Genomic DNA, 26,517 nt, shown 5'->3' with positions numbered 1-26,517 from the left:
CTGGTGTAGGAAGGGTCCATACTGGGATGGGTGCCCCCATACTGGTGTAGGAAGGGTTTGTACTGGGATGGGTGCCCTCATACTGGTGTAGGAAGGGTTTGTACTGGGATGGGTGCCCTCATACTGGTGCAGGAAGGGTCCATACTGGGCTGGGTGCCCTCATACTGGTGCAGGAAGGGTTTGTACTGGGATGGTGCCCCCATACTGGTGTAGGAAGGGTTCATACTGGGATGGGTGCCCCCATACTGGTGCAGGAAGGGTTTGTACTGGGATGGGTGCCCTCAAACTGGTGCAGGAAGGGTCCCTACTGGGATGGGTGCCTCCATACTGGTGCAGGAAGGGTCCATACTGGGATGGGTGCCCCCATACTGGTGTAGGAAGGGTCCGTACTGGGATGGGTGCCCCCATACTGGTGCAGGAAGGGTTTGTACTGGGATGGGTGCCCCCATACCGGTGCAGGAAGGGTTCATACTGGGATGGGTGCCCCCATACTGGTATAGGAAGGGTCTGTACTGGGATGGTGCCCCCATACTGGTGGTGGTTCCATACTGAAAAGCGCTCGCAATACTGGTTGGGCTCCATACTGCTGTACGCACACACCAGTGCCGACACCTGTTCCCCCCAGCGCATGCGTACTCCACCCCCAGCTCTGCGCAGCACATACGCATGCGCGAGAAGGGCCGCGTCTGCTGCGCAAAGCGCATGCGCGCACAGACACGTGTCCTCAGAACACGCCCCGCCCCTTCCCGCGTGCGGGACCCCCCGCGTGGTTGCGGCGCATGCGCAGTGCGGGACACGCCCCTCAGCCCCACCCAAAAGGCAGGGCCGTGCGCACCGCCCTAACGCTGTGCGGCGCATGCGCACTGAGGACGCGGCACACCCGGGCGGGGCGCCGCGTTTCGTCACCGCGGGAGCGGCGCCCTCCTCAGGCCCCGCCCATTACCCCGCGGGTGGGGCGGTGACGCAGCGCCTTCTCTCCTACGCGCATTGGGCGGAGCGTCAGCGAGGGGGGCGGGGCTTGCGGACACCGCCTTTTCCTTCCGCCCTGCGCCGGAAGTGGAGGGGTGGGGCGAGGGTGAGGCGTCGTCGTCATAGCAACGGCGGCTGCGTGGTCTTGAGGCCATTCGGCTGCGGTGGGTGCGGGGGGCTGCGCTGGGCCGTGGTCTTTTGGGGTCTTTGTGTGGCGGTCCTTTGGGCTCGTTTGAGTGAGAGCAGTGCTTTTTGTGGGTGTTGTTGAAAGGGGGTTTGTCTCTGAGGGGGCTGTCCATGGGTGGGCCTTTGTGGCAGGGCCTTTGTGGGAGAGCTTTGGGTTTGGTTTTTTTTGAGGGGGCAGCGTTTAGGAACGTTTGGCTCCTCGGGAAACGTTTGGGGCAGCGCTGGGTGTCTCTGTGGGGTTTCTGAGGGGGTTTGAGGCCCTCTGTGTGGAGGTGTCTCTGTTATGGGGGGGCTCTGTGGGGCTGTTCCTGGGTGGGGCGTTCCCAGTGTGCCCCACCACCCTGTGGTGGGGGATGGGCACCTGAGGGTGGGTGGTTTTCAGATAGGAGAGGGCTGAAAAAGTATGGGGCTGTGTGTGAGGGTCTGTAATGGGTTTTGGGGGGGTTGTTCCCCTCCTGCCTGTGGTTCAAAGTGGGGTTTCTCTGTCTGCCACAAAACGCACTGAATTCTCTGCTGCTGTCTGTGCAGCTTTTCCTCCACAGCTGCTATGGGTTCTGCACTTTCTCTGTCTGCTGACAGTGCTGCCTCCAGGCGGAGGAGGAAGGCTGATGCAAATGATGATGGTGATGATGATTTACTCGATAGCCGAGACCGCAATGAGGACATTGCCAAATTTCCATACGTTGAATTCACGGGTCAGGACAGCATCACCTGCCCCACTTGCCAAGGCACTGGCTGCATTCCCACAGGTGGGTGGTTTTTTTTGTCCTTAGCACAAAAAGCAGGGTGCTGCAACGTTCCTTATTTACTTAAAAGGTTTGGCAATCATATGGAGTTGGTCACTGTGTTCTTTCTGCTTTCCAGAACAGGTAAATGAGTTGGTGGCTTTGATACCCTACAGCGACCAGAGGCTCCGTCCACAGAGGACGTAAGTGCGTAGTAGGAGCATAATTAAACCTCTGCAAAGAGCAGACAGTGCTCTTCTGTCAGTGACTGCCACAGCTCAGAGCTTTATGCAGTCTGCAGCTTTTCCTTCGTCTCATGCCTTGTTTTCACTGAAGTATGCCAACAAATACAACTTAAACTTTCACTTTAAATATTTGCTGTTAAGTCCCATCGTAGGAGTGAATGTGGAAACAGTCATCCCACTCACACACTTTGTTTTTGTGCTCTTTACAGAAGCTTTTAGAAAGAAACTGCGTTCCCAACAGCACCATTAGTAGTAGATTCTCAGAATGCTTTGGGGGAAAGAAAGATTGTTTGGTTACTCATTACCGAAAAGTGAGCTGTGTAAAGGGTGGTGTTTTGAGCAATTTCAGATACGAAAAATGTTAAAGCAGCACTTCTAGTCTCTTTTAGGGAAGAGCAGATGTGCTTGGTTTTGCTGACAAGTTTGGGTTTCGGATACAAGATGTCTTGCAGTTGCAGATGCTGTGTTAGGGCAAAGGCTGTGACCCATTTCTCGTCTGTTCCAGGAAGCTCTATGTCCTCCTGTCGGTGCTGCTCTGCCTTCTGATCTCAGGGTTGGTCGTTTTCTTCCTCTTTCCACACTCTGTGCTGGTGGATGATGGAGGCATTAAGGTGGTTCAAGTGTGGTTCGACAGGAAGAACTCTGTTGTCCTTCTTGCCATCACGGTAAAGTTTTTGTGCATCCCTGTTCTTGAGGGACAGATCCTGTGCTGAGCTGCCAGGAATGAACAGACCTGTGTCTCCCTGCTGTCCTTCCAGGCCACTTTACGGATCAGGAATTCCAACTTCTACTCAGTGACAGTGGACAGTCTGACTAGTCAGGTGCAGTACATGAACACCGTGGTGGGCAGCCAGCAGATCACCAACATCTCCAGCATCCAGCCACTAAGTGACAAGCTGGTATTTGTCTTTATTTGCCTTTGCAATGTGTATTGTAAGCATCACTAAATCGTGTGTGGAACTGGTGTGGTATCTCAAGCTGACTTGAGGGCACTGTGTCTGTGCCTTGAAGGTTTGCTTAGCAAATAGTCTCTTGGCTATGCTCTTTGCACAGCAGCTGAAATGCAGTGTAATGCAGGAAATACTCTGACGGGGTGTTTTGAAGCGAGTAACCAAACTGCAAGTGAATGTATTTTTGTCTTACAGGTGAATTTCACAGTGAAGGCGGAGATGGGAGGACCTTTCTCCTATGTGTAGTAAGGATTTACTGGTTTTTGTGTATAGTAGGTTTTAGCTGCTTTAGTTATTGCTTGCTTTGGAAATGACTTGCTTTCTGCTAACTTTCTGGAAAACAACCATTTGCTAGAAATGACTTGAAAGGCCACTTTATCAGGATGTTGTGTTGGGGTTTTGGATGTTGAGTTATCATCAGAGGTAGAACTACATCAGAAGATTCCAAGAAGTGCAGTCATTTCTGCTAAGCTGCTTAGCCTGTGCTGACCACTTTCTCTCTTTTGATCTCTTCCAGTTTCTTTTGCACATTTCCCAAGGTGAAGGTGCATAATATAGTCATCTTCATGAGGTAGGTTTAGCTCTGCTCCTGACTCAAAATGGAACTGGTGCCACAGCAAGTCTGGGGCACACAGAGAAAATTGTGCTCAGCAAACAACCCAGCCTGGTTCACTGTGTCAGCTTTAATCCAGGCCGGGTGGCACAGGCAGGTAAAATGTAAGATAGAGTGGAAGAGAAGATGCCAGATGGCTCTGAATGGAGCTTCTACATGATGGATGCTGTGTTCTGGGGTTTGGCTCAGCAGCTCTGCTCACCACTGCTCTCTGCGGTGAGCACTCCTGGGTAGGTTTGCTAAACCTGAGAAAATCCCTTGTTTTAGAGGGGGCACTTATGAGATGACCATGAAGCTCACTGATTGCATTTAATGGAGGGATCTACCCCTGGCCCTGTCCCCACTGAGCTGCTCTCCTTTCCCTCAGGACGTCGGTGAAGCTCTCCTACATTGGCCGCAGGACGCAGAGCTCTGTGGAAACGTACCACTACATCGACTGCAGCACCAACTCCACGGCTGACCTGCCCCCTCTGCCGGCCCCCTCCGGGCACGGCGTGGCTCTGAGCAAACCCTGAGCTCACTGCTGTGTTCTGAGGGTGGTGATGGTGCAGATGGATTTCCCTGGTGAAATATGAAACGCGTAGCTGTAGAAAAAGAACTTTGAAATGGAAGCAGAAGGACTGCGAGTGACTTTAGGAGAGACTTGAAGGCTCTGGGTCCCTTTTGCACTTTGCCACCTGCAGCTGGGCTGCACTGCTGGCCTGTCCCTGACATCCCTGATGCTCGTGTACAAGCCTCCAGGTCCCTTCCAAAGTGAGAGGCCTGACTTCCTTTTGAATTCTTTAACTGTTTTTTTGTGTGTGTGTGTGTGGAACTGAGGATTTGAGCTCTGTGCTTTGGGGTCCAAGGATCTCAGAGATTTAGATTGAAGTTTTGAAGTTTAACACTCTGCTCCTTTCAGGGCAAACTAGCTAGTTCTGTGTGATTTATCCCAACTTTGGTGGCAGCCTGTTACTGGCATCTTTCAGAGCAGAACTTGATAAAAAGGGATAATCCTCTGCCAGGAATGCACGGATGAGGTGTTCAGGCTTTCACCTGTGTAACTTGCACTAGTAGGAGGAAAGGGAATTGAAACCACCAAAATGTTTTCTCTTTTGCTGGCAGCTGAAGCTGCTTCCAGAGACCCGATACCAAAACACCCGTCTTAATGAGGACAGCCTCATTAAGCAGGGTGCTGTTGGTGTGGGGAAGGGTCCCTGTGGCTTTGACCCTCTGATCCGCGCTGCTTGGGGCGTGTGGCATTCAGCAGCTGTGAGTTCCCTGGTGTTGAACCCAGGGGAGGTGCAGCTCAGTGCTGCTTTGTGTTTGTGCCTGCTGCGAGTGAGCGCAGACCTGAACTGATTTTGTTGAAGATTGGGGAGTTTTGTGTTTCAAAGACTCACCTCTCCGGAGCCGATCGTTCCCAAAGGATGGCAAAGCAAACAAACCTGATGCTGCAGTTCAGCAGGCTGCAGTTCTGCGGTCTGTTTGCTGTGTTTGCAGCTTGGAGAACTTTGTTCTGCTTTTGCCCTTTCTAGTTTTTCTGGAACCACATCACTGCAGCCTCCTGTGTTTCCTCTGTGCGCACCCTATGCTGTTCTCCATCCATCTCTATGTGGAAACAAAGTGGCCAAAGGGAAGTGGCTCTGGTGTTTTTTCAATGAAGGAGGCTTTCTTTTGTGCAAGTGTGAAATAAAAATGCCCTTTGTTTTTTTTAAGAGGTGGAGTGTCTTCCCAGCAGAGCTTCTGGAGCTGAAGTCTGCCTATTAAAGGAGAGCTGTGTGCTGAGTGGTGTCTTTACCTGGAAACTGAGGAAATACTGTGTCTGCGTCCTGTGGAAATCAACCTTTTGTCCCAGAGGGAGTGCTCAGTGTTGTGACTGGCATCGTGTCACCTTTTGCCTGAATGCCCCTTGTCTCCTGCTGGTGATTTGGGGGAATGAGGGCTGAAATCCTCTCCAGCAGAGCAGCCCTCCCAGCACCTCCGTTCCCACGCAGGGTTTGGGTTCATGGACCTCAGCTCTGCAGCTGTCACTGCACCATCCCCATCTCATCACGAGCTCCTCACACTGTGCTGATAAACCCCTATCAGCATCTAACTCTGCTGAGTTGAATTTTCTGTAAGGAAGCTGTAGGAGTCACACGCTCTGCCCTTCCTCGTCCTGCTGGCTGAGCTTCCTGATGGCCCCCAACCCTTTGCTGTGGTGCTTTGGCTGCAGATAACAGATGCTCTCCTGCTCCCTGGGGTCAGGTCCTAAAAGCAGAGCTGCTTTTACCTGGTGAGGGAGAGCTCAGAGGGCTGCCTGTGGGATCCCCCATCCTGCTGCTTATCCGAGCAAGGGAAACAGCTTTTGGGACATGGAGAGCCCTGGTAATTGGGGGTGCCCTCTGGGTCATGTGGCACTTGGCCTTATAAAGGGCGTTTATTTTGGAAAATCCTTCTTAATCCCCCAATCCTTTCTAATGAATTTCTTCTGCCAATGTTTCTTGCAGCTCCCAGCCCTGGAAAGCTGCCTCAGGTGCTTTGGCTGCAGCATTGCCAGCTGCCAGCACTTAAAACTGAGACCAGGGCCCCAAAGCAGCATTTCTTTAAAGGGGTTTTTAATCCTTTCAAGTCATAATTTCTCTTAATGAAGGACTGCTATCAGCTGGTGCAAAAAGCTGACCCTGTAACAGCAGTGCTGTGGTGAAACCTGTGGGCCAGCAGCTCTCATGGGGTCACTGGGCTAATTTTCTTGAAGATAGTTAAAAACAATTAAACTACTGGGGCTTTCCCTCTAATTAACAAGCTGCTTAAGAGCAGCATTTACATATGTCGTGTTTTAATAAAGCTTAAAGGCAGAGCTGCTTCATTACAAGGAGTCCATGTGTGCACCCCATGGCCATGAACTCTTCCACTTGCAGTTCTGCAGAATCTGCCCTTAAATTATCTTTACATGTGCACAAAACAGGACACAAGGAAGGAAAGTCAGAAGGATTTTCTTTTCTTTGTCTGAAGAATTTGTTTAGTTATGGTTTCTTCCCTTTTCCATCTCTCTTAACCCATAAGTCTTGAGATCTGACCCCAAACCCTTACGGGGGGGGAGAAGGGAAGAGGTTGCACAGCAAACAAACACAAGAAGGACCCGCACAGCTGCTTTTACTTTCCACCAAAAGTTTTTTTTTGTGTTTTTTTTTTTTTTGTTTTTATATCAACTGATGTTAAAAAATACAGACTTGTTTTACAAGAATAGCACCATTTCTGTTGTATGATACATTAGCACTCCTGCTGTGATACACGGGGAGGGGAGGGGATTCGCGATACCTGCGTTTGCCAGATCCCTTTGTGGGAAGGGGCCATCATACCTGCCAGATCGATTCCCACCTCCACCCGACCTAAAAAAATAGGCCTTCCAGGAAGGCAATAAATAAATAAGCCCATGGTTTTATGTCGCAGTCTGCCCGGTGACGGCGCTGGAGGGTCCCGAAGGGGAGCACGGGGTCGTGCCATCCGTTCAGTGCAGAAGTTGTGATGGGAACGTACGGGTCCTCGGGGTGGGATTGGTTTGATTTTATGGTATTGGGCTGGATTCCTTTTTTTTTTTTTTGTAAAAAACAAAACAAAACAAAAAAACCAACAAACGAACAAACAACAAACACACAAATAAAACAACTCTTTTTACAAGAAGCAGACTGGGCCAATATCCACGCCAAACTCCTGCTCGGCTCCGCCAATGTCCATAGGTGCAATATCTACAATGGGCAGGCGCGAGGTCTTCTGCGACCGGTACTCGATGACAGTCTTGCCCCATTTGCCAGTGTGTTTCTGGGGAGAAAAGGAGGGCAGGGATGCTGTCAGCTGCTCCAACCCCATCCCCACAGCCTCAACCCCACCTCCCCATCTACACCTTTCTTTTGCAGGCGCTCAGCAACCTACCGTGCAGCCGTCCTCCAAGACGCTGTAGGTGAACCTGCTGTTGCCCTCAGCTCTGATCTCCACGTCGTTGGATCCCTGGATGAGGATGGCTTTCTTCAGGTTGCCCGTCTCCTCGTCCATGTAGGCGATGCTGTTCTTGCAGTGGTAGGTGACGTTCTGGGAGCCCTCGCTGGACAGGAGGCGCAGGAAGGTCATCTGGATGCTGGCGGTGTTGGGGGACAGGTTCTCATCGCCGTAGCTAAACTGGAGGGAAGAGGTGAGGAGTTAAAGCCTGCAGGCATCACGACCATCTTAGTCGCAGGAGCTTTTTGGGAAGATTTCCATACTTCAGGTTCCCAGCTGGCTGAAAAAAATCATGGAATGGTTTGGATTGGAAGGATCCTTAAAGATCGTAAAACCAATAGAATAGCAGAATAGTTGGGTTACAATGGTCCTCGAAGATCACAGAACCATGGAATGGCTGGGTTGGAAAGGTCCTTAAAGATCACAGAACCATGGAATGGCTGGGTTGGAAAGGTCCTTAAAGATCACAGAACCATGGAATGGCTGGGTTGGAAGGGTCCTTAAGGGTCACAGAACCATGGAATGGCTGGGTTGGAAGGGTCCTTAAAGATCACAGAACCATGGAATGGCTGGGTTGGAAAGGTCCTTAAAGATCACAGAACCATGGAATGGGTGGGTTGGAAGGGTCCTTAAAGGTCACAGAACCACGGAATGGCTGGGTTGGAAGGGTCCTTAAAGATCACAGAACCATGGAATGGCTGGATTGGAAAGGTCCTTAAAGGTCACAGAACCATGGAATGGCTGGGTTGGAAGGGTCCTTAAAGATCACAGAACCATGGAATGGCTGGGTTTGGAAAGGTCCTTAAAGCCCACCCATGAGCTAGTTGCCCTCTGTACATCAGGACACGCAGGATCTGACCCAAAACCCAAACTCAATGCCTGAGAGCATTTTCCCAATGCTCCCTGAGCTCCAGCATCTCGGGGCTGTTCCATGCCCAATACCCTCTGGGGCAGAACTTTTTCCTACCACTGCTGTAGGGCCATAAGGGGTCATAAAGGGCTTTAGGGCCGTGAGGCCTCTCTTCATCCTCATCTTTTCTGGGCCAAACAGAGGGAGCTCAGCTGCCCCATCCTATCCTTTTCCTTTGATTTGTGGAGCTAAACTGACCCAACTCTATGCCTTCAAAATCACCCTCTAAAACTTCACTAAAATCCATCAACATAACTTCAAGGAAGGACATCCCAGGTGGGATCAATCCTCCAAAAGGACGCCCAGGGGGACACTTACGTGGAAACCGCCGTTGATGGTCTCTGCAAACCAGATGTGCTTCTTGTCCTTTGTCTTGCTGGTCCACCAGTTCTTCTTGGGGATGCTGCTGGGGGTCGGGTAGACGCAGGTTTCGCCCGTCTCCATGTTGCAGAAAACTTTGATGGCATCCAAGGTGCAGCCCTGGTTCGGGTCAATCCAGTAATCTCCTGCAGCGGGGAGGACAAATGGAATGTTCATGGGGTTGGGGAAGTCTAGGAGTCATTAAGACCTCAAAGATCACCTCAAAGTCCGCCCAGCACCACCATGCACACTGATAGAAGCACAGAGTCATTACGACTGGAAAAGACCTCTAAGATAGGTCCAACTGCTGCCTCATCCCCACCAAGCCACATTCCCAAGTGCCACATCTCAACAGCTCCCCAACACATCTGGGGACAGCGACTGCCCCACCTCCCTGCGCAGCCCAGTCTGGTGCCCAACCACTTTTACGGAGCAGAAACCTTTCCTAACATCCCACCTGACTGCAAGGATGCTGGGGATGCTCTTCTTTAGGGAGGATGGGAGGATGGGAGAGGCAGACACGGAGCTCTTACCGCTCTTCCAGTCGGGATGGCAGAGTTTGATGTCGCGGCAAGTCCTGGCTGGGTTCTTCTTGGAACCCTCGGGGCTGCGGATGCTCTCGATCTGATTGTTGAGGGATTTGAGCGTGGCGTCCACCTCCACGTCGTGCTGCCGCAGCCCTCCTGCCGCCTCGTCTGCCCTCATGTAGCGGATGGGGTCGGGACCCTTCTCTGTCTGACCCAGTCCAGCAAAAGCTGACATGTCGATGCCGGTGCCCGGAGGACCGGGAGGACCGGGAGGACCGGGGTTTCCAGGAGGACCCTATGGGAGAAGGAAGCGATGCTGATGGGCTGCTCTGTGAGCTGGACTCCATTCCCTGTCTCCCCACACTGGGACTCACCGCAGGGCCAGGTTCACCACTCCGTCCACGGGGACCAGGAGGACCGATGGGGCCGGGCATGCCGTTGGAGCCATCTTTGCCAGAGGGGCCAACGGGACCAGGGGGACCCTAGGAGAGAGCCCCAAAATGGGGGTTGAAGGCATTGCGAGACCTCAGGGCAGGGAAGACAATGGGGAGCTGTTAACTCCTGGTGCTAACGAGCAATCAGGAGCTAACAGAGGCTGCAGGTGCCCAGGGAGGGCACTGCTGCTCCTTTCCCTTTCACCACCCCAAACACCACTGCCAGGACTTACTCTGGGACCGGAGGGACCAGCGGGACCGGCAGCACCTTGGTCTCCAGAAGGGCCCTGAGGAGGAAGCCAGGGTGGTAACAGCTCTGTGGTCAGCACATCAACCCCTGCCAGAGCCTCGGTGGCCACAGAGACCCCAAAGGAGCCGCATCCTACAGGGGGGCTCAGCGCTCCCCAAATCAACTTACAGGTGGTCCGGGCAGACCCTGCAGACCGGTGAAGCCGCGGTGGCCCTTCAGCCCTCTCTCTCCAGCCTCTCCTGTCTCACCTTTGTCACCACGAGGCCCTTGGGGACCCTGAAGTGGGGACAGGACCGTGTTGGGCTCAGGGTGGGCAGAGCCCTGCCCGGCACACAGCACCCCACACTTTGCACGTGGGATGTGCTGATGTGCTCAGCATCACTCACCGGCATTCCTCGAGCTCCAGCGGGACCAGAGGGACCCATGGGCCCTTGTGCACCCTGCAGGGAGAAAAAAAAGGACATCAGAAGGTGACAGCGACCTGAAACACCCCCTCAAAGCCATGAATTCGGGATTTCAGGGGTGTATGAATCAGTCCCTCCCACCATACCCCAAATCCAAGCAACAGTGACAATCAGCAGCTGTCTGTGCCTCAAAGCATCTTTAAATGCTCTCAGCTGGAGCACTGGAGCAAGGAACAAACCTCGAGGGGAATCACAGCAGATTTTCAGCCATAATGAGACCCTAAACCCTAAACCCTCACGCAGCACTCACCGTCTCGCCTCTGTCTCCTTGTTTTCCGGTGGGACCAACAGGACCAGGAGCACCGGGGGCTCCAGGAGCACCAGGGGCACCCACAGGGCCGGTCTCACCACGATCACCCTGTGAGCAGAGGGTGGGAAGGTCAGATCTGTGCAAAGCCCCATGGCTTTTGGCACAGGGATAGTGAGCGCTCATGGGGCGCGCGTGGCAAGCTCACCTTCACACCAGCTGCACCATCCCTGCCAGGGGGTCCATCAGCACCAGGGTTGCCCTAGGAGGAAAAGAGGATGTTTTAACCCTGGGGTGGAGCAGCATTTGTGCAAAGTCTCCTTTCAATGCTGGAGAAAAGACACCAGGGAGCTCCAGGAGCTGAGTTGTGCCATGAGGTCGGTGATGCCCAGTGCTGGTGTGATGATGCTGGGGTTTTGCTCACCTCACGCCCAGGTTCTCCAGCAGGACCTGTCAGCCCAGGGGGACCCACGGGGCCAGGGGGACCTCGGTCGCCTGCAGAGCCAGGAGCTCCTTGCTTTCCAGGTTCTCCCTGAAAGAGGGGAAAAAAGTGCATGAGTGGGAGAGACCCCAGCGCAATCCCTTCTCCATTTTTTATGGCTCCCAGACCCCTCTGCAACAATTAACCACCAATGATTTTCCTGCCCCAGCTTTAAGCCTTGCACCAGCGGCTCCTGGTGGGGAAAAGGAGCTTTGCAAAACCCCAAACCATCTGGAAACGGTGTCTCCACAGGCTGCACCAAGGGGCTGGAGGTCCCTGAGATGGGCTCCAGAGCATTGCAGCCCCCACATATCTGCAGCCCCCACATATCTGCAACCCCCACATATCTGCAACCCATAGGATTCAGTGCATCCAAATGAGAGTGACCCACTCACCGATGGCCCTGGCAGTCCGGGGAAGCCTCTCTCACCACGCTGTCCTGGGAGACCCACGATACCACGCTGTCCTGCCAAGCCTTGAGGCCCGGGGGGGCCGTCGGGACCCTGCAGGGCAGCAGAGAGGGGGATCAGACCCAGAACAATGGCACCATGCAGTCAGGGGGTGCACAGAGGGAGAAGACCCCCGAAATCCTCACCGCGGGGCCGTCCTCGCCGGGTTCGCCCTTCTCGCCAGGGGGGCCAGCAGGGCCTTGGAGGCCAGGGTCTCCAGCACGGCCAGGGGGGCCAGCATCACCACGAACACCCTTGGGGCCATCTTTGCCAGCAGAGCCAGGGGGTCCAGGGGGGCCTGGGTTACCCTAAAGGGAAGGAAAGCAGCGTTGGTGCAAACCAGAGGTGGCCAATCTTCATCACCCACATCACAGCGCTGCTTGGTTGGGGAGCTCTTTTCCTTAGAAAAGCTCTTTTCTATCATTGGAATGGCCAAAAGCATCAAAGACCTGAGGAAGAAAACCCCAGATGCCCGTGTAGGGACACAGTGCCCCCTCCAACACGCAGCACAGGGAAGCAGCACCCAAACCCCAGGTGGGGGCAACCCCAGAACCCCCCCCTAGACTCACATTAGGGCCAGGTGGGGGCAATCCCAGAATCCCCCCAGACTCACATTAGGTCCAGGAGGTCCCACGCGGCCGGCGGCTCCGGGGAATCCCGTGGCTCCCTGGGGAGGGAATCAGAGAATCACAGTGAACAGAGGGAGAGAAGAAACAAGGCTCAGACACAACTCAGCCCCACGGTCACCCCCTCCCCATCCTGCAGCCCACCCCTCTGGTACTCACAGGGGGACCCTGAGCCCCGCGAGCTCCTTTGGGACCAGTGACGCCAGTTGGACCCTGGCAAGGAGAGAAAAACAGGTTACAAATACAAATGGGAGCTGCAACGTGCCTGCATTGGGGCTGTCATGTCCCAAATTTGGGGGTTTGCCCCATTTTGGGGCTGTACCTGGGGGCCAGGAGCGCCGGAGGGACCTTGTGGACCGGGAGCGCCGGCATCACCCTTCTGCCCAGGCTCTCCCTGCTCGCCTTTGGCACCGGGTTGTCCATCGGCACCCTGATGGGGACAGCAGCCACCGTGAGTGGGGTGAGGACATGGGGTGATAACGTGGGTGTGTGATGGGGGCTTTGGGGTGAAACACTCACCGGGGGGCCAGCAAATCCAGCAGGACCAGGGGCACCGGGCTCGCCACGCTCGCCCTAATGGAGAGAGATGGGGGAGGTTGATAAGGGGGTTGATGGGGGTTTAGGGTTATGGTTCAAGGCACACAGGGGCTGCAGACGTTGTGCTTACAGGGGCTCCACGGGCACCGGCAGCACCAGATGGACCAGGAGGGCCGGATTCACCCTGGAAAAGAAAAGATGGAGAGGTGGAGGCACTGGGGTCATTCCATGGGGCGCAATGTGGGGCACTGTGATGCTGCTCTCACCTTCTCGCCGTTGGGGCCAGCGGGACCAGGGGGACCGATGGGACCCGTCAGACCCTATGGGAGAGAGACAGGTGAGGATGTGGTCTCTGTGAGCATCCTTTGCCAGCCCATCCCATGGCCATGTCTCACTTACACGTGCGCCGTCCTTGCCCGGAGCTCCCTCGGGTCCTTTCTCACCAACATCTCCCTGTGGGATGGGATGAGTGTGAGCCGAGCTGAGACCTGATGCCACTCAGGACACTTATGGGATGCATCACCTTACCCGATCACCCTTGGGGCCAGCGATGCCAGCTGCTCCTCTCTCACCAGGCATTCCCTGCAGCCCTGGGGGACCCTGGGCACCATTGGGGCCAGCCGGACCGGTTGCACCCTAAAAGCAGAACAGCGATGCGGTCATTGGGGCTTTGATGGCATCACAGATCCGTGGTGGTGGCACCGTGCCACCCACCCTCTGTCACCCACCTTTGGTCCGTCAGTGCCAGGTGTTCCAGGCAGCCCACGGGGACCCTGCAGCCCTTGGGCACCAGGAGAGCCGCGTTCACCAGGGAATCCACGTTCACCCTATGATGAGGGGAGAAAATCAGAAAGAAGCCCCCCGAGGCCACGGTGAGGAAGACAATGGCATTGTCCTCAGGACAGAGGGCACTGCATCCATCCCAGGTGGGATTGGGGTGAACTGGGAGGAAAGAGGACACTGAGCCACTGGAACTGTGAAGGTCCGATGGTTTTGGTGGAGCTGTTTGGATTCTGCTCCCCCCTGAGCCCCCCAAACCTTCTGTGGGACAGGAGGATCCCTGTCCCCGAGCAGGGGGATGAGCAATACTCACTCTGGGACCAACAAGACCAGGGGCACCAGCTTCTCCGGGAACACCCTGCAGAGAGGAAGGGAGAGCCAGGAGTCAGCACTGGGGGGAGTCGGTGCTGGGGGGGGGGTCAGAGAGGGCTAAGCCCCCCTTGCAGCCCAGGGATGAATGGCCTCACCTGGTCTCCGGGTTTGCCGCTCTCTCCAGGGGGACCTGGTGGTCCAGGCAGTCCCTGTTTGGGGACAAGGAGAGGTGTTAGGGGGGTGCCCACCTGCATCACCCCAAGCCCCCCTCGTGTGTCCCCACTCACCTGGAATCCGGAAGGACCGGGGGCTCCTTGCTCTCCTCTCTCGCCCACAGGACCCTAAAGGAAGGACAGCAGCGATGGCTCTGAGACACCCCCCTCCTCCCTCCTGGATTCACCCCTTTGCAGCCCCTCACCCACCCGAAGATTCAGGACAAAAATCAAAATCACACCGGGGTGGGGGAGCTGGGACACAAAATCCCCACACTTCAGCACTGGGGGTTTTGCCCATCCTGTATCCCCAGATGCCTCGGGTGGTCTTCCACCCAGATCCGGGGGCTACACCCCCCCAGCCCCACATTTCAAACATCTGTCCCCAAAAAGAGAAGCAGTGACACTCACTGCGGGTCCGGGTGGTCCAGCAGCTCCTGTCTCCCCATCCTTTCCAGGAAGACCCTGCAGAGGAGAAATCCCCAGCACTCAGCCCTGTGCCTCAGTTTCCCCACCCGCACACAGAGCACAGTGCAGGGGAAACCCCAAAAGGTGATTCTATGGGGTTGGAGTGGCAGAAGGAGCTCACCCGCAGTCCTGGGGCACCAGGCAGTCCTTTCTCTCCAGCTTTTCCAGGCTCACCCTACAGGGAGGACAGAGGATGGGATCACACCTGTACTGACCTTCACTGCTCCATTTTGGGGCAGAAAATGGTCAATACTCACATTAGCACCTTTGGGACCGGGGAAACCCATCACACCAGGCTGCCCACGAGCACCCTGAGGGCCGGGAGGGCCGGGGCGGCCATCCTCTCCAGGAGCACCCTATATGGGGAGGGGGACATCAGCGTGGGTCACAACAGCCACCCCCAACCCCCCCCCTTCCCCCACCCCGTGGAGCATCACTTACAGTCGGACCGACTTTGCCTTGAGGTCCCGCATCGCCAGGGCGGCCGGTGAGACCCTGAGGGGGAAGGAAGCAATGGGGGCTGCAGCAGGTGGGGGCCCCCAGTTGGGAGGGGGACACACTGGGAGCCCCTGTCCTGCCCAGCTCCAGGGCTGAAGTGGAGCTGAGATGAAGGCACAGGGGGCTGCGTGCCCTTTAAGAGCTTCTTTAGTAACCCCAAGGAGCATCTTTGGTACCCCCAAAAAGCAACTTAACTCATCCCAAATGCATCCTGTCACCCCACAGAGAGCGTTAATTAGCACCAAAGAGCACCTTCACCCCCGATGGGGTTCACAAACCCCACCTGCACCATAACTACTGCAAGTGCATCTCAGCTGCTGCCAAAGTTCACCCTGATTAGAGCCAAAGAGCAACTGAACCACCCCCAAAGAGCGCCTTCGTGACAAAGCTCTTCTTGGCTAAAACCAAAAGAATCAACCCCAAAAGCTCCTTAACCAACCCCAAATATTCTGTAACAAACCTCAAATGTTCCCTAACCAACCCCAAATGCTCCTGAATCAACACAAATGCTCCTTAACAAACCCAAAATGTTCCTTAACCAACCTCCAACCTCCTCAACCAACCCCAAATGTCCCCTAACCAGCAGCAAAACCCCCTGAACTGCCCCCAAACCCCTCCTCACTGACCTCAGCAGCCTCCACCACCACCCCACATCCTTCTGCCACACCTGAGCCTCCCAGCACCCCCACCCTAAACCCCCCCCATGGGGAGGAGGCTCTGTGCCCCCCCAAGCTCTCACCCTCGCTCCAGGCAGCCCAGGCTCTCCGGGACGTCCGGGGTCACCGGTGGCACCTTTGGGACCAGCGAGACCAGCGGGGCCACGTTCACCTGGAGCACCCTGTGTGGGGTTGGGAGGGGGGCACAGGTTGGGACGGGGGGGCACAGGGAGCTGGCACTCCCTATAGGACCCCCCACCCCCCCATAACCCCAAGGTCCCACCTTGGGTCCGGCCAGCCCGTCCTGCCCGGGGAATCCACGATTGCCAGGAGCGCCCTGTGGAGGAAGAAGAGGGGCAAAATCAGGGCTGGTTGTTGGGTTTTTTTTGTTTGTTTTCTTTTTTAAGGTGGGGGGCAGCACTCTGCACGCACCCTTTCTCCGGGGGGGCCCACAGGGCCAGCGGCACCAGGTTCACCACGAGCTCCTCTCTTGCCTTCCTCGCCAGCCGGCCCGGGGGCACCTTGGGGTCCTGCGGGGCCCTGAGGAAGAGGAGAAAAAGGGGTCAGAGCAGCAAACCAGGATGGGTTGGGGGCTGGGGTTCAGCTCGCAGCTCCCCCCCTCCCCCCCAACCAAAACCCCCCCATCTCCGGGGGTCCACATGGTGCCGCATGTCACGACGGCGCCGGGGCTCAGCGGCCCCATAGTGGGAAGCGGCCCCACGCATTGAGGTTGGTTAATGAAGCGATGGGGGAATGTCCCCGGCCCCGGGGCCGAGGGGGGGGCACAGCGCGGCCCTAACACAGAGCCTATTGTTCCCCCTCCACCCCCCGCTGCAGGAGGGGGGACGCTGCCCCTCGAGGGGCCTCGTTAGGGGAAGAGGTTCGTTAGAGACGCGGCCCCGCAGCGGGGTCCTCCCCAGATGGCGGGGGCTGGATGGGCCCCCCCAAAACTCACCGTCTCGCCCTTCGGTCCTTGCTCGCCCTTGAAGCCTGCGATGCCGGGTTCACCCTGGGGGAAGAGGGGGAGGTGGGCAATGGGCTCTCAGTGCCCCCATCGTGGTCGCCATCTCAACCCCAGCCCTGTTCCCATCCCAGTTCCCATTCCATGGCCTCATTCCCATCCCATCCCCATTTATATCCCTATCCCATCCCCATCTCTCCAGCTCTTTTGCTGCCCTTACCCCTATCTTCATCCCTATCTGCATCCTTGTCCCCATCCTTGTCCCCATCAAATCCCTGTCCCCATGCCTTTCCCATCCACTCCATATCTGTCCCCACGCTGTCCCTGTCCCCCATCCCCTTTCCTGCTCCCCAGTTTTGTTCCCATCTCTATTTCCACTCCATCACTGCTCCCACTTCATCGCCATCTGTATCCTTGTCTCCATCCCTCTCCCACTCCTGTCTCCATCTATTCCCAGCTGTGTCCCCATTCTCACCTCAATCCCAAACTATAGCTGTCCCTTCTCAATCTCCATCTTATTCTCCAGCCCCATCCCCTCTCCTATCCCCCATTTCCCATATGCTCAACCCTGTCCTCCTCCCCATCACCACCCGTGTCCCCAACTCTTTCCTCATCCTCTTTCCCGTCCCTATACCCACGTGCCCATCTCATCCCCATCCCATTCCCATCTCATCCCATCCCATTCCCATCCCATCCCCATCTCATCCCATTCCCATTCCATCCCACCCCAATCTCATCACCCACCCCATTCCCACCCCATCCCATCCCCAGTGGCCCCTTTGGGGACAAGAAAAGGGTCTCCTGGGAGCGACCGTGGGGCACCTGGGGAGGGGGCAGAGAGGGACCCCCAGTGGGGTCCTGCACGGGGGCGTGTCCTGCGACCAGGTGGGCGGGGCATGTGACAAAGTGGGCGGGGCTACTTCAACAGTGGGCGTGGTCACGCGGCAGTGGGCGGAGCCTCACCCGCGGTCCCCATGTGGGGTCTCAGGGGGTCTCTTACCGTCTGTCCTTTGGGTCCCAGTGGTCCGGTGGCACCTTGGGGTCCGGGGGGGCCGCGTGGGCCGGGGAATCCTGGAGCACCTGCAATGCCTGGGGCGCCCTGCAGGCAGACAGCAGCCGTCAGGGGGGGCACAGCATGGCCCCATGCCCATTAACGGCCCCATGGCCCCCAGCATCCCACAGCATCCTGCCCATGACTCCATGGCCCCCAGCATCTCCTGGCTCCCAGTCCCCCCACCAGCCCCACACATCCATCCCCCAGCCCTCATCATCCCCCCAGCCCCCCAGCATCTCACAGTGATCCCCGCATCCCCAACACCCCCATATCCCACACACATTACACATCCCCCCTACAGCACCTCCAGTGTCCCCAGAATCTTCACCACACCCCCCAACCACCCCCCATCTCCCAGCATCCTTATGACACCCAGCATCCCCACGTGTCCCACCAGCTCCATCCCAGCTCCACCCCAAAGGTTCCGGGACCCCTCCCCCCTTCCCACCCTGCTCCATACTCACCGCTGAGCCCTTGGCACCGGGGATGCCGTCAGTCCCAGGGTTACCCTAAAAGAAGAAGAGTGAGGTACATCTCTCACCCCGTGCCTCAGTTTCCCCATCCCCAAGCACAGGATAACCCCTCTGCTGCTCAGACCCCCCCCCCCACACACACACACTCCCCACAGCTCCCGAGCCAAGGGGGATGCCATGAGGATGGGACATCCCAGGGATGTGACATCAGTGGGGACACTTACGGGTGCGCCAGCGGGGCCGGGAGAGCCGGGGGTGCCGGATTCGCCGCGGGGTCCTTGGGCACCCTCGGGACCCCGTGCGCCAGTGGGACCAGCTTCACCCTGGGGGGAGAGAAATGGGGTGAGACGGGGCACCGTGCCTCAGTTTCCCCCCCCCAATCCTCCCCGCATCCCTCTGCTCACCCCTTACCTTCGAACCGGGGGCTCCGGGGAAACCAGGGGCTCCGGCAGGGCCGACGGGTCCCTGGGGGGACAGGAAAGTGTGGGGGGGCTGCCCAGGCTGGGGGGGCTCCCGAAGAACCCCTATGGGGTTCAGCAGAATGTTGGGGTGCGAGGTCAAAGCAGCCCCATACTTACAGGGGGTCCAGCAGGGCCGGGGAGACCATCATTGCCACGAGCACCCTGGGGGGAGACGGCAGTCACGGGGGGGGGTCACAGCACCCCGATCCCCCCCCACAGGGGGCAGCCCCGTGCCATAGGGCCACTGTCACACTCACCGCAGCGCCGGAGGGGCCGGGACGTCCTCGCTCTCCAGGCAGCCCACGGGGTCCCTGCCGGGATGGAAGGGGCACAGTGCAGAGGTTATGGGGTCTGACCCCCCCATTCCGTGCCTCAGTTTCCCCTATGCCCATCCCCCACACTCACCATAGGGCCGGGGGAGCCGTTCTCACCCGGTGAACCAGATTCACCCTATATGGGAAAAAAGGGTCGAGAGAGGATGAGCCCGGGTTGGGGTACACATCCCCACACCATGGAGGTGGTCGCCCCCCACTCACCTTGGCTCCGGGAGCCCCAGCCTCTCCTTTGGCACCATCCAAACCGGGGTAGCCCTGGTTGGGGGGGAAAGGAGAGAGGCAGAAACAATGTTATGGGGGGGGGGACAGTGGGAAATAAGTGATGGGGGGCAGTGTGGGGTGGGGGGCACTCACTCGGTGGCCTTTTACTCCGGGGAGACCAGGAGTCCCAGGGAAGCCACGAGCGCCCTGTGGGAAGGAATAGGGTTAGGGTGAACTTGAGATGGGGGGGGGGAGAAAAAGGGTTGGGGGCAGCAAGGTGGGCAGCGTTCAGCCCAGTGCCGCCTCACCTGGGGGCCGGGGGGGCCACGTTCTCCAGATTTGCCGGGTTTGCCTGTCTCACCCTGCAGGGAAATAATGGGGTTTTAATGGAGAGGAAGCAGATCTTGAAATGGGGGCATCAGTGCACTGAGCTGCCCGTGCTCAGCACCGCTGTTACGGGGGGACTCACGTCGTCACCGGGTTTCCCAGGTGGTCCCGGAGGTCCCCGGGGACCCATTGGACCCTAAAAGGGACAGAGAGACAGCGGTGAGGTGAGGGGGGGGGCAGGAGGTGTGTCTCCAAGTTAAGGGGGGGACATAAAGGGAGGCAGAAATGGGGACAAGGAGGGGATACTCACAGCAGCACCGGGTTCACCTTGCTCACCAGGGTTGCCTTGAAATCCTTGGGGACCCTAAAGTGGGGAGAGGGCAGAAGGTGGCATTGAGGGGGGGTGGTGGGACACCCAACCAGAGACCCCCCCAGAGCACAGGGGGCTGTGAGTACTTACAGGTGCACCAGTGGGGCCGGGGGGGCCACGGGGTCCCATGGGGCCCTGTAGGGACAGAGATGAGAGACAATGTCACCACGGGGGAGGGGAAGAGGTGGCTGTTGTCACCATCATCCCCCCCCCACCCAAAACAGAAGTTCCCCCCCCACAGGTGGTGGTGATGCTGCAGGTCCTCCACGTCCCACAGTGGGGCTGCAGGGATGAGACACCCCCTATGTCCCACAATAGGGATGAGATACCCATTGTTTGTGTTGTTGGGTTGGTTTGTTGTGTTTCTTTTTTGGGGGGGGGAAGCAAGGTGGTCATCATCAACATCACCTCCCCCCCAAAAAAAATCAGAGGGGGTCCCCTGGGAACAATGGTGATGGCACAGGATTCCCTATGGGACTCCCAGGTGTGGGTTTGGGGTGTTTCATGGGGTAGCTGGGAGTGGGGGGTGGCTGTCACCACCATCACACCCCCCACCCCAGGCTGCAAAAACAGAGGGGACCCCTCCCCAGAACGGTGTCTTTACTGTGGGGTCCCCCCATGTCCCACAGTGGGGCTGTGGGGATGAGACCCCTGGCTTTGGGTTGGGGTTTTTTGGAGGGAGAAGAGGCTTGAATTCTGGAGGGACCCCTGGTTTTGGGGTGGGAGGGGGGCTTTGGGAGGGGGAGGCTTTACCATGGGTCCCTGCATGACACCCATCTGCGCTCCACCCGCCTTCTCATCGAAGCCGCCCGCCATCTGCGCCGCAAAGTTCTGCAAACAGAAAAGTGCTCAGCCCTAAAACCGCCGATTTTCACCCCAAAATGCCCCCCTTCCCCCCTCCCCCCTCTCCGTTCCTCAATACTCACTCCACCAAGTCCGGGGGGGCCAGGAGGTCCGGGGGGGCCGGGGGGTCCAGGGTTCCCAGGGGTGCCAGGTTCTCCATCCCTTCCACGGGGGCCAGGAGCACCCTATGGGGGGGGGGACACAGCAGCGTTGTACTCCAAAATGCTCTGTCTTGGGGGGGGGGGGGAATAGGGGGGGGTGGGCTTTGTGCCCCCCCCCCCTCCCAGTTCTGGGGTTGCACTCACCTTCTCCCCCTTCTCACCACGGTCCCCTCGCTGTCCCTGCTCTCCTGCTGGGCCCTAAGGAGGTGAGCGGGGGGAGGGGGGGGTCAGCTCTCCCCAGCTCCACCCCCATCACCCTAAAAAATTCCCACCCCCTCCCACAAATATTCCAGCAATGCGCCCGGAGAAACGCGCTCCCACCTGTGGTCCAGGAGGCCCTCGGGGTCCTACAACCTGCATGGGGGGGGGAGGAGGGGGGGAAATGGGAGGGTGAGAGAAAGGCACGTGGAGACCCCCAACCCTAATAACACCCCCGCATCCCATCTGGGACCCCCCCCCTGCTCCCCATCACTTACATCTTTAATATCTCCGGGTTCTCCCTTCTGTCCCTGCAAAGCAAAGATGGGGGTGAGAAAAAGCGGGGGCGCCCCTCTTGTGCCCACCCCCACATTTCTGACACCCCCCCCTCCCCATTCCCCCCGCCCCCCTCCCCATCTCCATCCCCATCCCCCCCCCCAGAAGCAGCCAACCCTTCCCAGGAAGTGAAACACCCCCCCCAGGAGGAGACAATTCCAAATCCCCACACACATGGCCAAGGATTCTGTCCCGACCCTTCCCCCCCCCCCCCAAAAAAAAAAAGAAAAAAAAGGTGAAAATCCCCAGAATTTGGAGATTATGTTGGAAATGAGGAGGGAGGGGGGCACAGCCTCACCTTGGGGCCAGGTTGTCCTGTTGGGAAGGGAAAGAAAGAATGAGAAATTAGAGCGAGGAGGGGGGTGGTGGTCAAACTGGGGGGGCACTGGGGGGGCACTGGGGGGGTTCAGGGCCCCCCCAGAAGCGAAGCACGCGGAAGCGGGGACACACGCTTGGGGTTGGGGGGGGGGGGGGGGATGCTCAACCCTTCACCCCTCCATGGCTGGGGGCAGAAAAGGGTTAAAAAAAGGCAACTTTGGGGTTTTGGGGGGGATTGGGGTGGGGGGGGGTTGGGGTGATGTGGGGAAAAATGGGATCAGTACCCATCAATGGGGGTGGAAATGGGGTTTGGGTGAATAATGGGATGAAAAACAAACCCAAATCCAACCTGAGGCTGTGACCCCCCCCCCCCCCCCCCCGTGGGGTTTGGTTGGGTGTGCAAAATGTTGGGGGGGGTTCTGAGAATGAAAAAAATGGGGAGAAAATGGTCAAAACTGGGGGGAAAAGAGGGCAAAAAGGAGGGAAAAAGTGCAAAAGGGGGGGATAAAAAATGGGAAAAGGGGAAAAAAAGGCAAAAATTAAGGAGGGGGGGGTGGGAATAAAGGGAATAAAAGCTAAGGAGGCCAAAAAAGGGGTAAAAAGGGACCAAAAAGAGGGCAATTAAGGCAAAAAAAAAAGGGGGAGGGGCAGAAATGGGTAAAAAGACAGTAAAAAAAAGAAGCAAAAATGGTCAAAAAGGTCAAAATGTGGCAAAAATCAACAATAAAATGGAAAATAAAGCAAAAAGGGGAGGAGGGGAAGGCCAAAAAGTGGGAAAAGAGGAGCAAAAGGGGGAAAAGGGGGGCAAGAAAAGGCCAAAAATGGCCAAAATAGGAGAAAAATGGGCAAATAGAGATAAAAAGGGGCAATAAGGGGGGAAAGGGGGAACAGGAGGCACAAGAGAGGCTCCAAAATGGCAAAAAAAAAATGCAAAAATGGCAAAATGGGGCATAAAAGATAAATAAGGGGGAAGAAAATTCTCAAGAAGCCCCCAAAAGGGCCAGAAATGACAATAAGGGCAAAAAAGGGGAAAAACAAAGGTGAAAAGGGGGCATTAAAGGGGAAAAGAAGATGCTAAAAGAAGGAAGAAGTGAGAATAAAGGGCCAAAAATGGCAAATAATGGGCAAGAGAGGGAAAAGGGGGCAATGAAAGCCCCCCAAGGAGCCCAAAATGGCAAAAAAGTGCCAAATGGGGGCAAAAATTGGGCAAAAACGGGAAAAGGGGGGGGAAAGGGGGAATGAAAGACCCCCCCAAAAGGGGCAAAGAGCGTCAAGAATGGGGTAAAAAGTGGCAAAACAAGGGTAATAAAAGGACGAAAGGGTCAAAAAAGTGGGGCAAATAAAAAAAATGGGAGATGGAGGAAAAAAGGGGCAATAAAAGGAACTTCAAAAAGGCGCAAAAAGACCCAAAAGGGCCCCCCAAAAAAAGGCAAGAAGGGGCAAAAAAAAGTCAGAATGCAGCTGTTTGGGCGTGAGAGGAGATGTCTGGGGGGGGGGGTCCGTATGGGGGGGTCCGTATTAGGGGAGGGGTCCCAAGTTGCCTTTTCCCCGCCGTCCCCATGGATCGCCCCTCATCCATGGGGCGAGAAGCGCACGGTAATTTATTTATCGGTACAGGGAGGTGGGGGGGGGGGGAGGTAATTAAAGTGATTATTGTGGGAGGGGGGGGGGGGGCGTCATAAATAAATTACGGGCGGCGGCGGGCGGCTCTGCGGGGCAGACGGGGCAGCACTCTCCGAAGGGGATTTCGGGGCTGGGGCAATCCCGCAGCTCCTCGCAGATGATCTCGTCGCACAGAACGGTTCCCGTGTCGCACACGCAGATCCTGCACGGCTCCGGCTTCCAAACGTCCTTGTCGCTGTAGCTCTGCCCGTCCTGCACGCAGCCCCCGGCGGCCTCCGCTGCGGGGTCGATGGGGTGGGGAAGCGGGGGGAGGAGCGGGGAGGCGGGGGGACGGCATCACCCCCGCGCCGTGGTGGCATGGGGAACCCCCCCCCCCCTCCCTTTCCCCACTCCTTTCTCCCCGATCCCACCCTCCTTCCCCTCCCGGTTTGCCTTTCCCCGTGCGCAATGAATGGAGCGATTCATGGGATGGAGCGAAACGCGGGGATTTGGCAGCGGGGGGGGGGGGGGGGGGGTGGATGTGATGCCCCCATTCCATCCAGAGGAGGAAAAGGAGGAGGAGGAGGAAGGCTCCCCAAGCAGCGAGGCGGTGCGCAGCAGAGGGGGGGGGGGGTTGAAGTGAGGAGATCTCCCCCGGAGTGTCCCAACCCCGATGGCGTTCGGTGTCACTGTGCCACACGCGGACAATCGGCACTTTTAGGTGGGATTGAACCTGGAGGGGGGGCTGGGGGGCAGTGGGGGGGCATTCCCGGTGCTCCCAGGGAGCCCAAAGGGGAGGTGGGGTCTGCAGGGTGTGTCCCCAAAAGGTGCCCAAAGGTCCACAAAAAGGGTCCTAAGGTCTCCGGGGTGTGCCTGGGGTCCCCGGTTGTGCCTCAGGTCCCCAGGTGGTGTCCCCAAGGTCTTCAAAAGGTGTCCCACTGTCCCCAAACTCAGCCTCAGCATCCCCAGGTGGTCCCCTGAGGTCTCCAAAAGATGTCCCACGGACCCCGAGAGGGGCCCTGAAGTTTCCAGGTTGTTCCTTGGGGACTCCAAGAAGCGTCCCAATGTCCCCAAAAGATGTTCCAGGGACCCCAAGAGAGGCCCTGAAGTCCCCATGTGGTGCCTGGGGGTCCCCGAGAAGTGTCCCTAACTGGGGTCCCCCACAGGTGGTCCAAAGTCATCGTGCTGTGCCTTGGGGTCCCTCCCCAGGCTACACCCCAGGGTCCCAAGAGCCATCCCCGTGTGTTCAGGGGGTACCCCAGGGTCCCTGGGATGTGTCCCCAAAAGGTACCCCTGCATGGATGGAAGCCGTTCCAGAGATCCCCCCCCCCATGAGGTGTCCCCGTGCCTCAGGGATGTGTCCTGGTGCCCCCACGAGGTGCTCCAGAGTCCCCAGAGGCCCCCTGGGGTGGCCAGGATGGACCCACATCCCCAATGGGATCCCACATCCCAGTGGGACCCCACCTCACATCCCCAGCTGGACCTGTGTCCCCAGGCTGTCCCCCACTGCCCCACACTGTGCCCTGCTGTCCCATCTGTACCCTTTGGTCCCAATGCTGCCTAAACCCCATTCCCAGGCTGTCCCCCCCCATCCCAGACAATTTCCCCCCGTCCTTACACAGCCTGCAGTGTCCCACGCTGTCCCCACCCCCACTGTCACATTTTCCCCCTCCGTCTCACATCACCCCACTTTGTCTCAATCTGTGTCCCCCCCATCCCCACACCGCCCCCCCTTTATCCTCACACATTCCCCTTCTGTCCCACACTGTTCCCTGCTGTGTCCCCCCCTCACCACCCTCACACTGTCCCCATTTATCCCACACTGTCCCCACATATCCCACTTCCCCCCACTTCCCTCCACAATCCTCACACTTTCCCACCTGTCCCACACTGTCCCCCTCCATCCCACTCTGTCCCCCCCACCATCCTCACAGAGTCCCCACAAATCCCACGCTGTCCCCCCCCCCACTCCCCACTGTTCCCCCACTACCTTTGCACCGTCCCATCTGCCCCCCCCACCCTCGCGTCGTCCCCATCACTTTCCCCACTTATCCCAAACTTTCCCCACGTATCCCTCACTCTCCCCCCCACCCCACGCCTCCCCACTGTCCCACACCGTCCACCCCATCCTCACACTGACCCCCCCATCACTCTCTCCATCACTTTCCCCCCACACCCCAAACTGCCCCCCCATCTCACGTTCTCCTTCACGCTTTTCCCCCCCACGCCACGCTGTCCCCCTCCCCACAACTTCCACCTCCACCCCACTTTCCCCCCACCCTCCAACCCCCCACCCCGCACCCCCACCGCACCGCAGGGATCCCGCAGCTCCGCGTCCCGACGGGGTGGAGCGGGGGAGGGGAAGGGAAGGGAGGGAGGGGGGCTGTGGGGGGGGCGGCGGGTGGCACTCACGGAGGTCGCGGTCCTGCGCGGCTGCGGCGGCCGTGAGGAGGAGGAGGAGGAAGAGAGCGGCGGAGCGGGGCGGGCGGCGGCCGTGCATGGCGGGCGGCGGAGCCCCTCTCACCGTCCGTCGGGCCGAGCAGTGCCGCACCGCCCCGACGCCGCGTATATGTCCCGGCGCGGCCCCCCGGGCTCTGTAACCCGAGCCGGGACGGCCCCCCCGACCCTCCTCCGGGACGGGACCGGCGGGTAGAGAGGGAGGGAGGAAGAGGGGAGAAGGGGGGGGGGTCAGGCTGAGTGCCCCCCCCACCTAACACATGCCGCGGTGATCCGACGGGTTGGGGTGTGGGAGGGGGAGAAGCCCCGTGCCGTGCTGGGGGGAGGTTGGGGTGTTGAGATTCCCCGGTCTCATCCCGTCGAGAGGAGTGTGGGGGGGGGCAGGGGGCTGAGACCCTCTCTTGTCACATTGCAGAGGTCCAGGGAAGTTGAGACCCCCGCCCCAGTCATGTCCCATCCTGGGGGTCCCGCTGGGCTGAGGTCCCCCCCATCACACCCTGGGAGTCTCGGGGAGTTGAGATCCCCCCATCTCATCCCATTCTGGGGGTCCCAGGGGGCTGAGAC

The 26,517-nt window shown here is 57.8% G+C and overlaps 2 protein-coding genes across 2 annotated transcripts; one reads left to right on the top strand and one right to left on the bottom strand.

Annotated features, from left to right (window-relative positions):
* Nucleotides 1-1,033: 1,033 nt before the first annotated feature.
* Nucleotides 1,034-6,882, top strand: TMEM106C (transmembrane protein 106C). Its single transcript, XM_031602779.2, has 8 exons — nucleotides 1,034-1,133; nucleotides 1,684-1,904; nucleotides 2,020-2,083; nucleotides 2,631-2,790; nucleotides 2,884-3,024; nucleotides 3,271-3,320; nucleotides 3,593-3,646; nucleotides 4,056-6,882. Exons 2-8 carry the CDS (start codon nucleotides 1,703-1,705, stop codon nucleotides 4,201-4,203), a joined length of 819 nt encoding a protein of 272 aa, XP_031458639.2. The 5' UTR covers nucleotides 1,034-1,133; nucleotides 1,684-1,702; the 3' UTR covers nucleotides 4,204-6,882.
* COL2A1 (collagen type II alpha 1 chain) lies at nucleotides 6,868-26,043 on the bottom strand. Its single transcript, XM_090128419.1, has 54 exons — nucleotides 25,909-26,043; nucleotides 23,586-23,795; nucleotides 21,875-21,891; nucleotides 21,519-21,551; nucleotides 21,364-21,396; nucleotides 21,187-21,240; nucleotides 20,965-21,066; nucleotides 20,792-20,869; nucleotides 20,129-20,173; nucleotides 19,979-20,032; nucleotides 19,811-19,864; nucleotides 19,650-19,703; nucleotides 19,495-19,548; nucleotides 19,342-19,395; nucleotides 19,211-19,255; nucleotides 19,063-19,116; nucleotides 18,923-18,967; nucleotides 18,756-18,809; nucleotides 18,569-18,667; nucleotides 18,336-18,380; nucleotides 17,818-17,916; nucleotides 16,812-16,865; nucleotides 16,289-16,396; nucleotides 16,140-16,193; nucleotides 15,940-16,038; nucleotides 15,144-15,197; nucleotides 14,960-15,058; nucleotides 14,824-14,877; nucleotides 14,646-14,699; nucleotides 14,310-14,363; nucleotides 14,178-14,231; nucleotides 14,024-14,068; nucleotides 13,659-13,757; nucleotides 13,459-13,566; nucleotides 13,330-13,383; nucleotides 13,197-13,250; nucleotides 13,061-13,114; nucleotides 12,913-12,966; nucleotides 12,716-12,823; nucleotides 12,553-12,606; nucleotides 12,381-12,434; nucleotides 11,914-12,075; nucleotides 11,714-11,821; nucleotides 11,262-11,369; nucleotides 11,046-11,099; nucleotides 10,841-10,948; nucleotides 10,513-10,566; nucleotides 10,295-10,402; nucleotides 10,110-10,163; nucleotides 9,817-9,924; nucleotides 9,449-9,737; nucleotides 8,874-9,061; nucleotides 7,583-7,825; nucleotides 6,868-7,471 (listed from the first exon to the last, which is right to left on the bottom strand). Exons 1-54 carry the CDS (start codon nucleotides 25,994-25,996, stop codon nucleotides 7,325-7,327), a joined length of 4,470 nt encoding a protein of 1,489 aa, XP_089984545.1. The 5' UTR covers nucleotides 25,997-26,043; the 3' UTR covers nucleotides 6,868-7,324.
* Between the last annotated feature and the right edge of the window lie 474 nt (nucleotides 26,044-26,517).

This window comes from Phasianus colchicus, chromosome 33 (assembly GCF_987193195.1).
Source record: "Phasianus colchicus chromosome 33, bPhaCol1.hap1.1, whole genome shotgun sequence".
Classification (NCBI taxonomy): Eukaryota; Metazoa; Chordata; class Aves; order Galliformes; family Phasianidae; genus Phasianus; species Phasianus colchicus.
This window is presented reverse-complemented; position numbering and strand designations above follow the sequence as displayed.

What these genes read in the sequence shown, in the direction of transcription:
- TMEM106C (XM_031602779.2), top strand. Translation starts at nt 1,703, where the DNA reads ATGGGTTCTGCACTTTCTCTGTCTGCTGACAGTGCTGCCTCCAGGCGG. An exon ending in AGGCTCCGTCCACAGAGGAC is followed by an intron (nt 2,084 to 2,630) that starts GTAAGTGCGTAG and finishes CGTCTGTTCCAG; the next exon opens with GAAGCTCTATGTCCTCCTGT. An exon ending in TTGTCCTTCTTGCCATCACG is followed by an intron (nt 2,791 to 2,883) that starts GTAAAGTTTTTG and finishes CTGTCCTTCCAG; the next exon opens with GCCACTTTACGGATCAGGAA.
- COL2A1 (XM_090128419.1), bottom strand. Translation starts at nt 25,996, where the DNA reads ATGCACGGCCGCCGCCCGCCCCGCTCCGCCGCTCTCTTCCTCCTCCTC. An exon ending in GAGGGCCTCCTGGACCACAG is followed by an intron (nt 21,241 to 21,363) that starts GTGGGAGCGCGT and finishes TCACCTCCTTAG; the next exon opens with GGCCCAGCAGGAGAGCAGGG. An exon ending in GCGGCAAACCCGGAGACCAG is followed by an intron (nt 14,069 to 14,177) that starts GTGAGGCCATTC and finishes TCCTCTCTGCAG; the next exon opens with GGTGTTCCCGGAGAAGCTGG.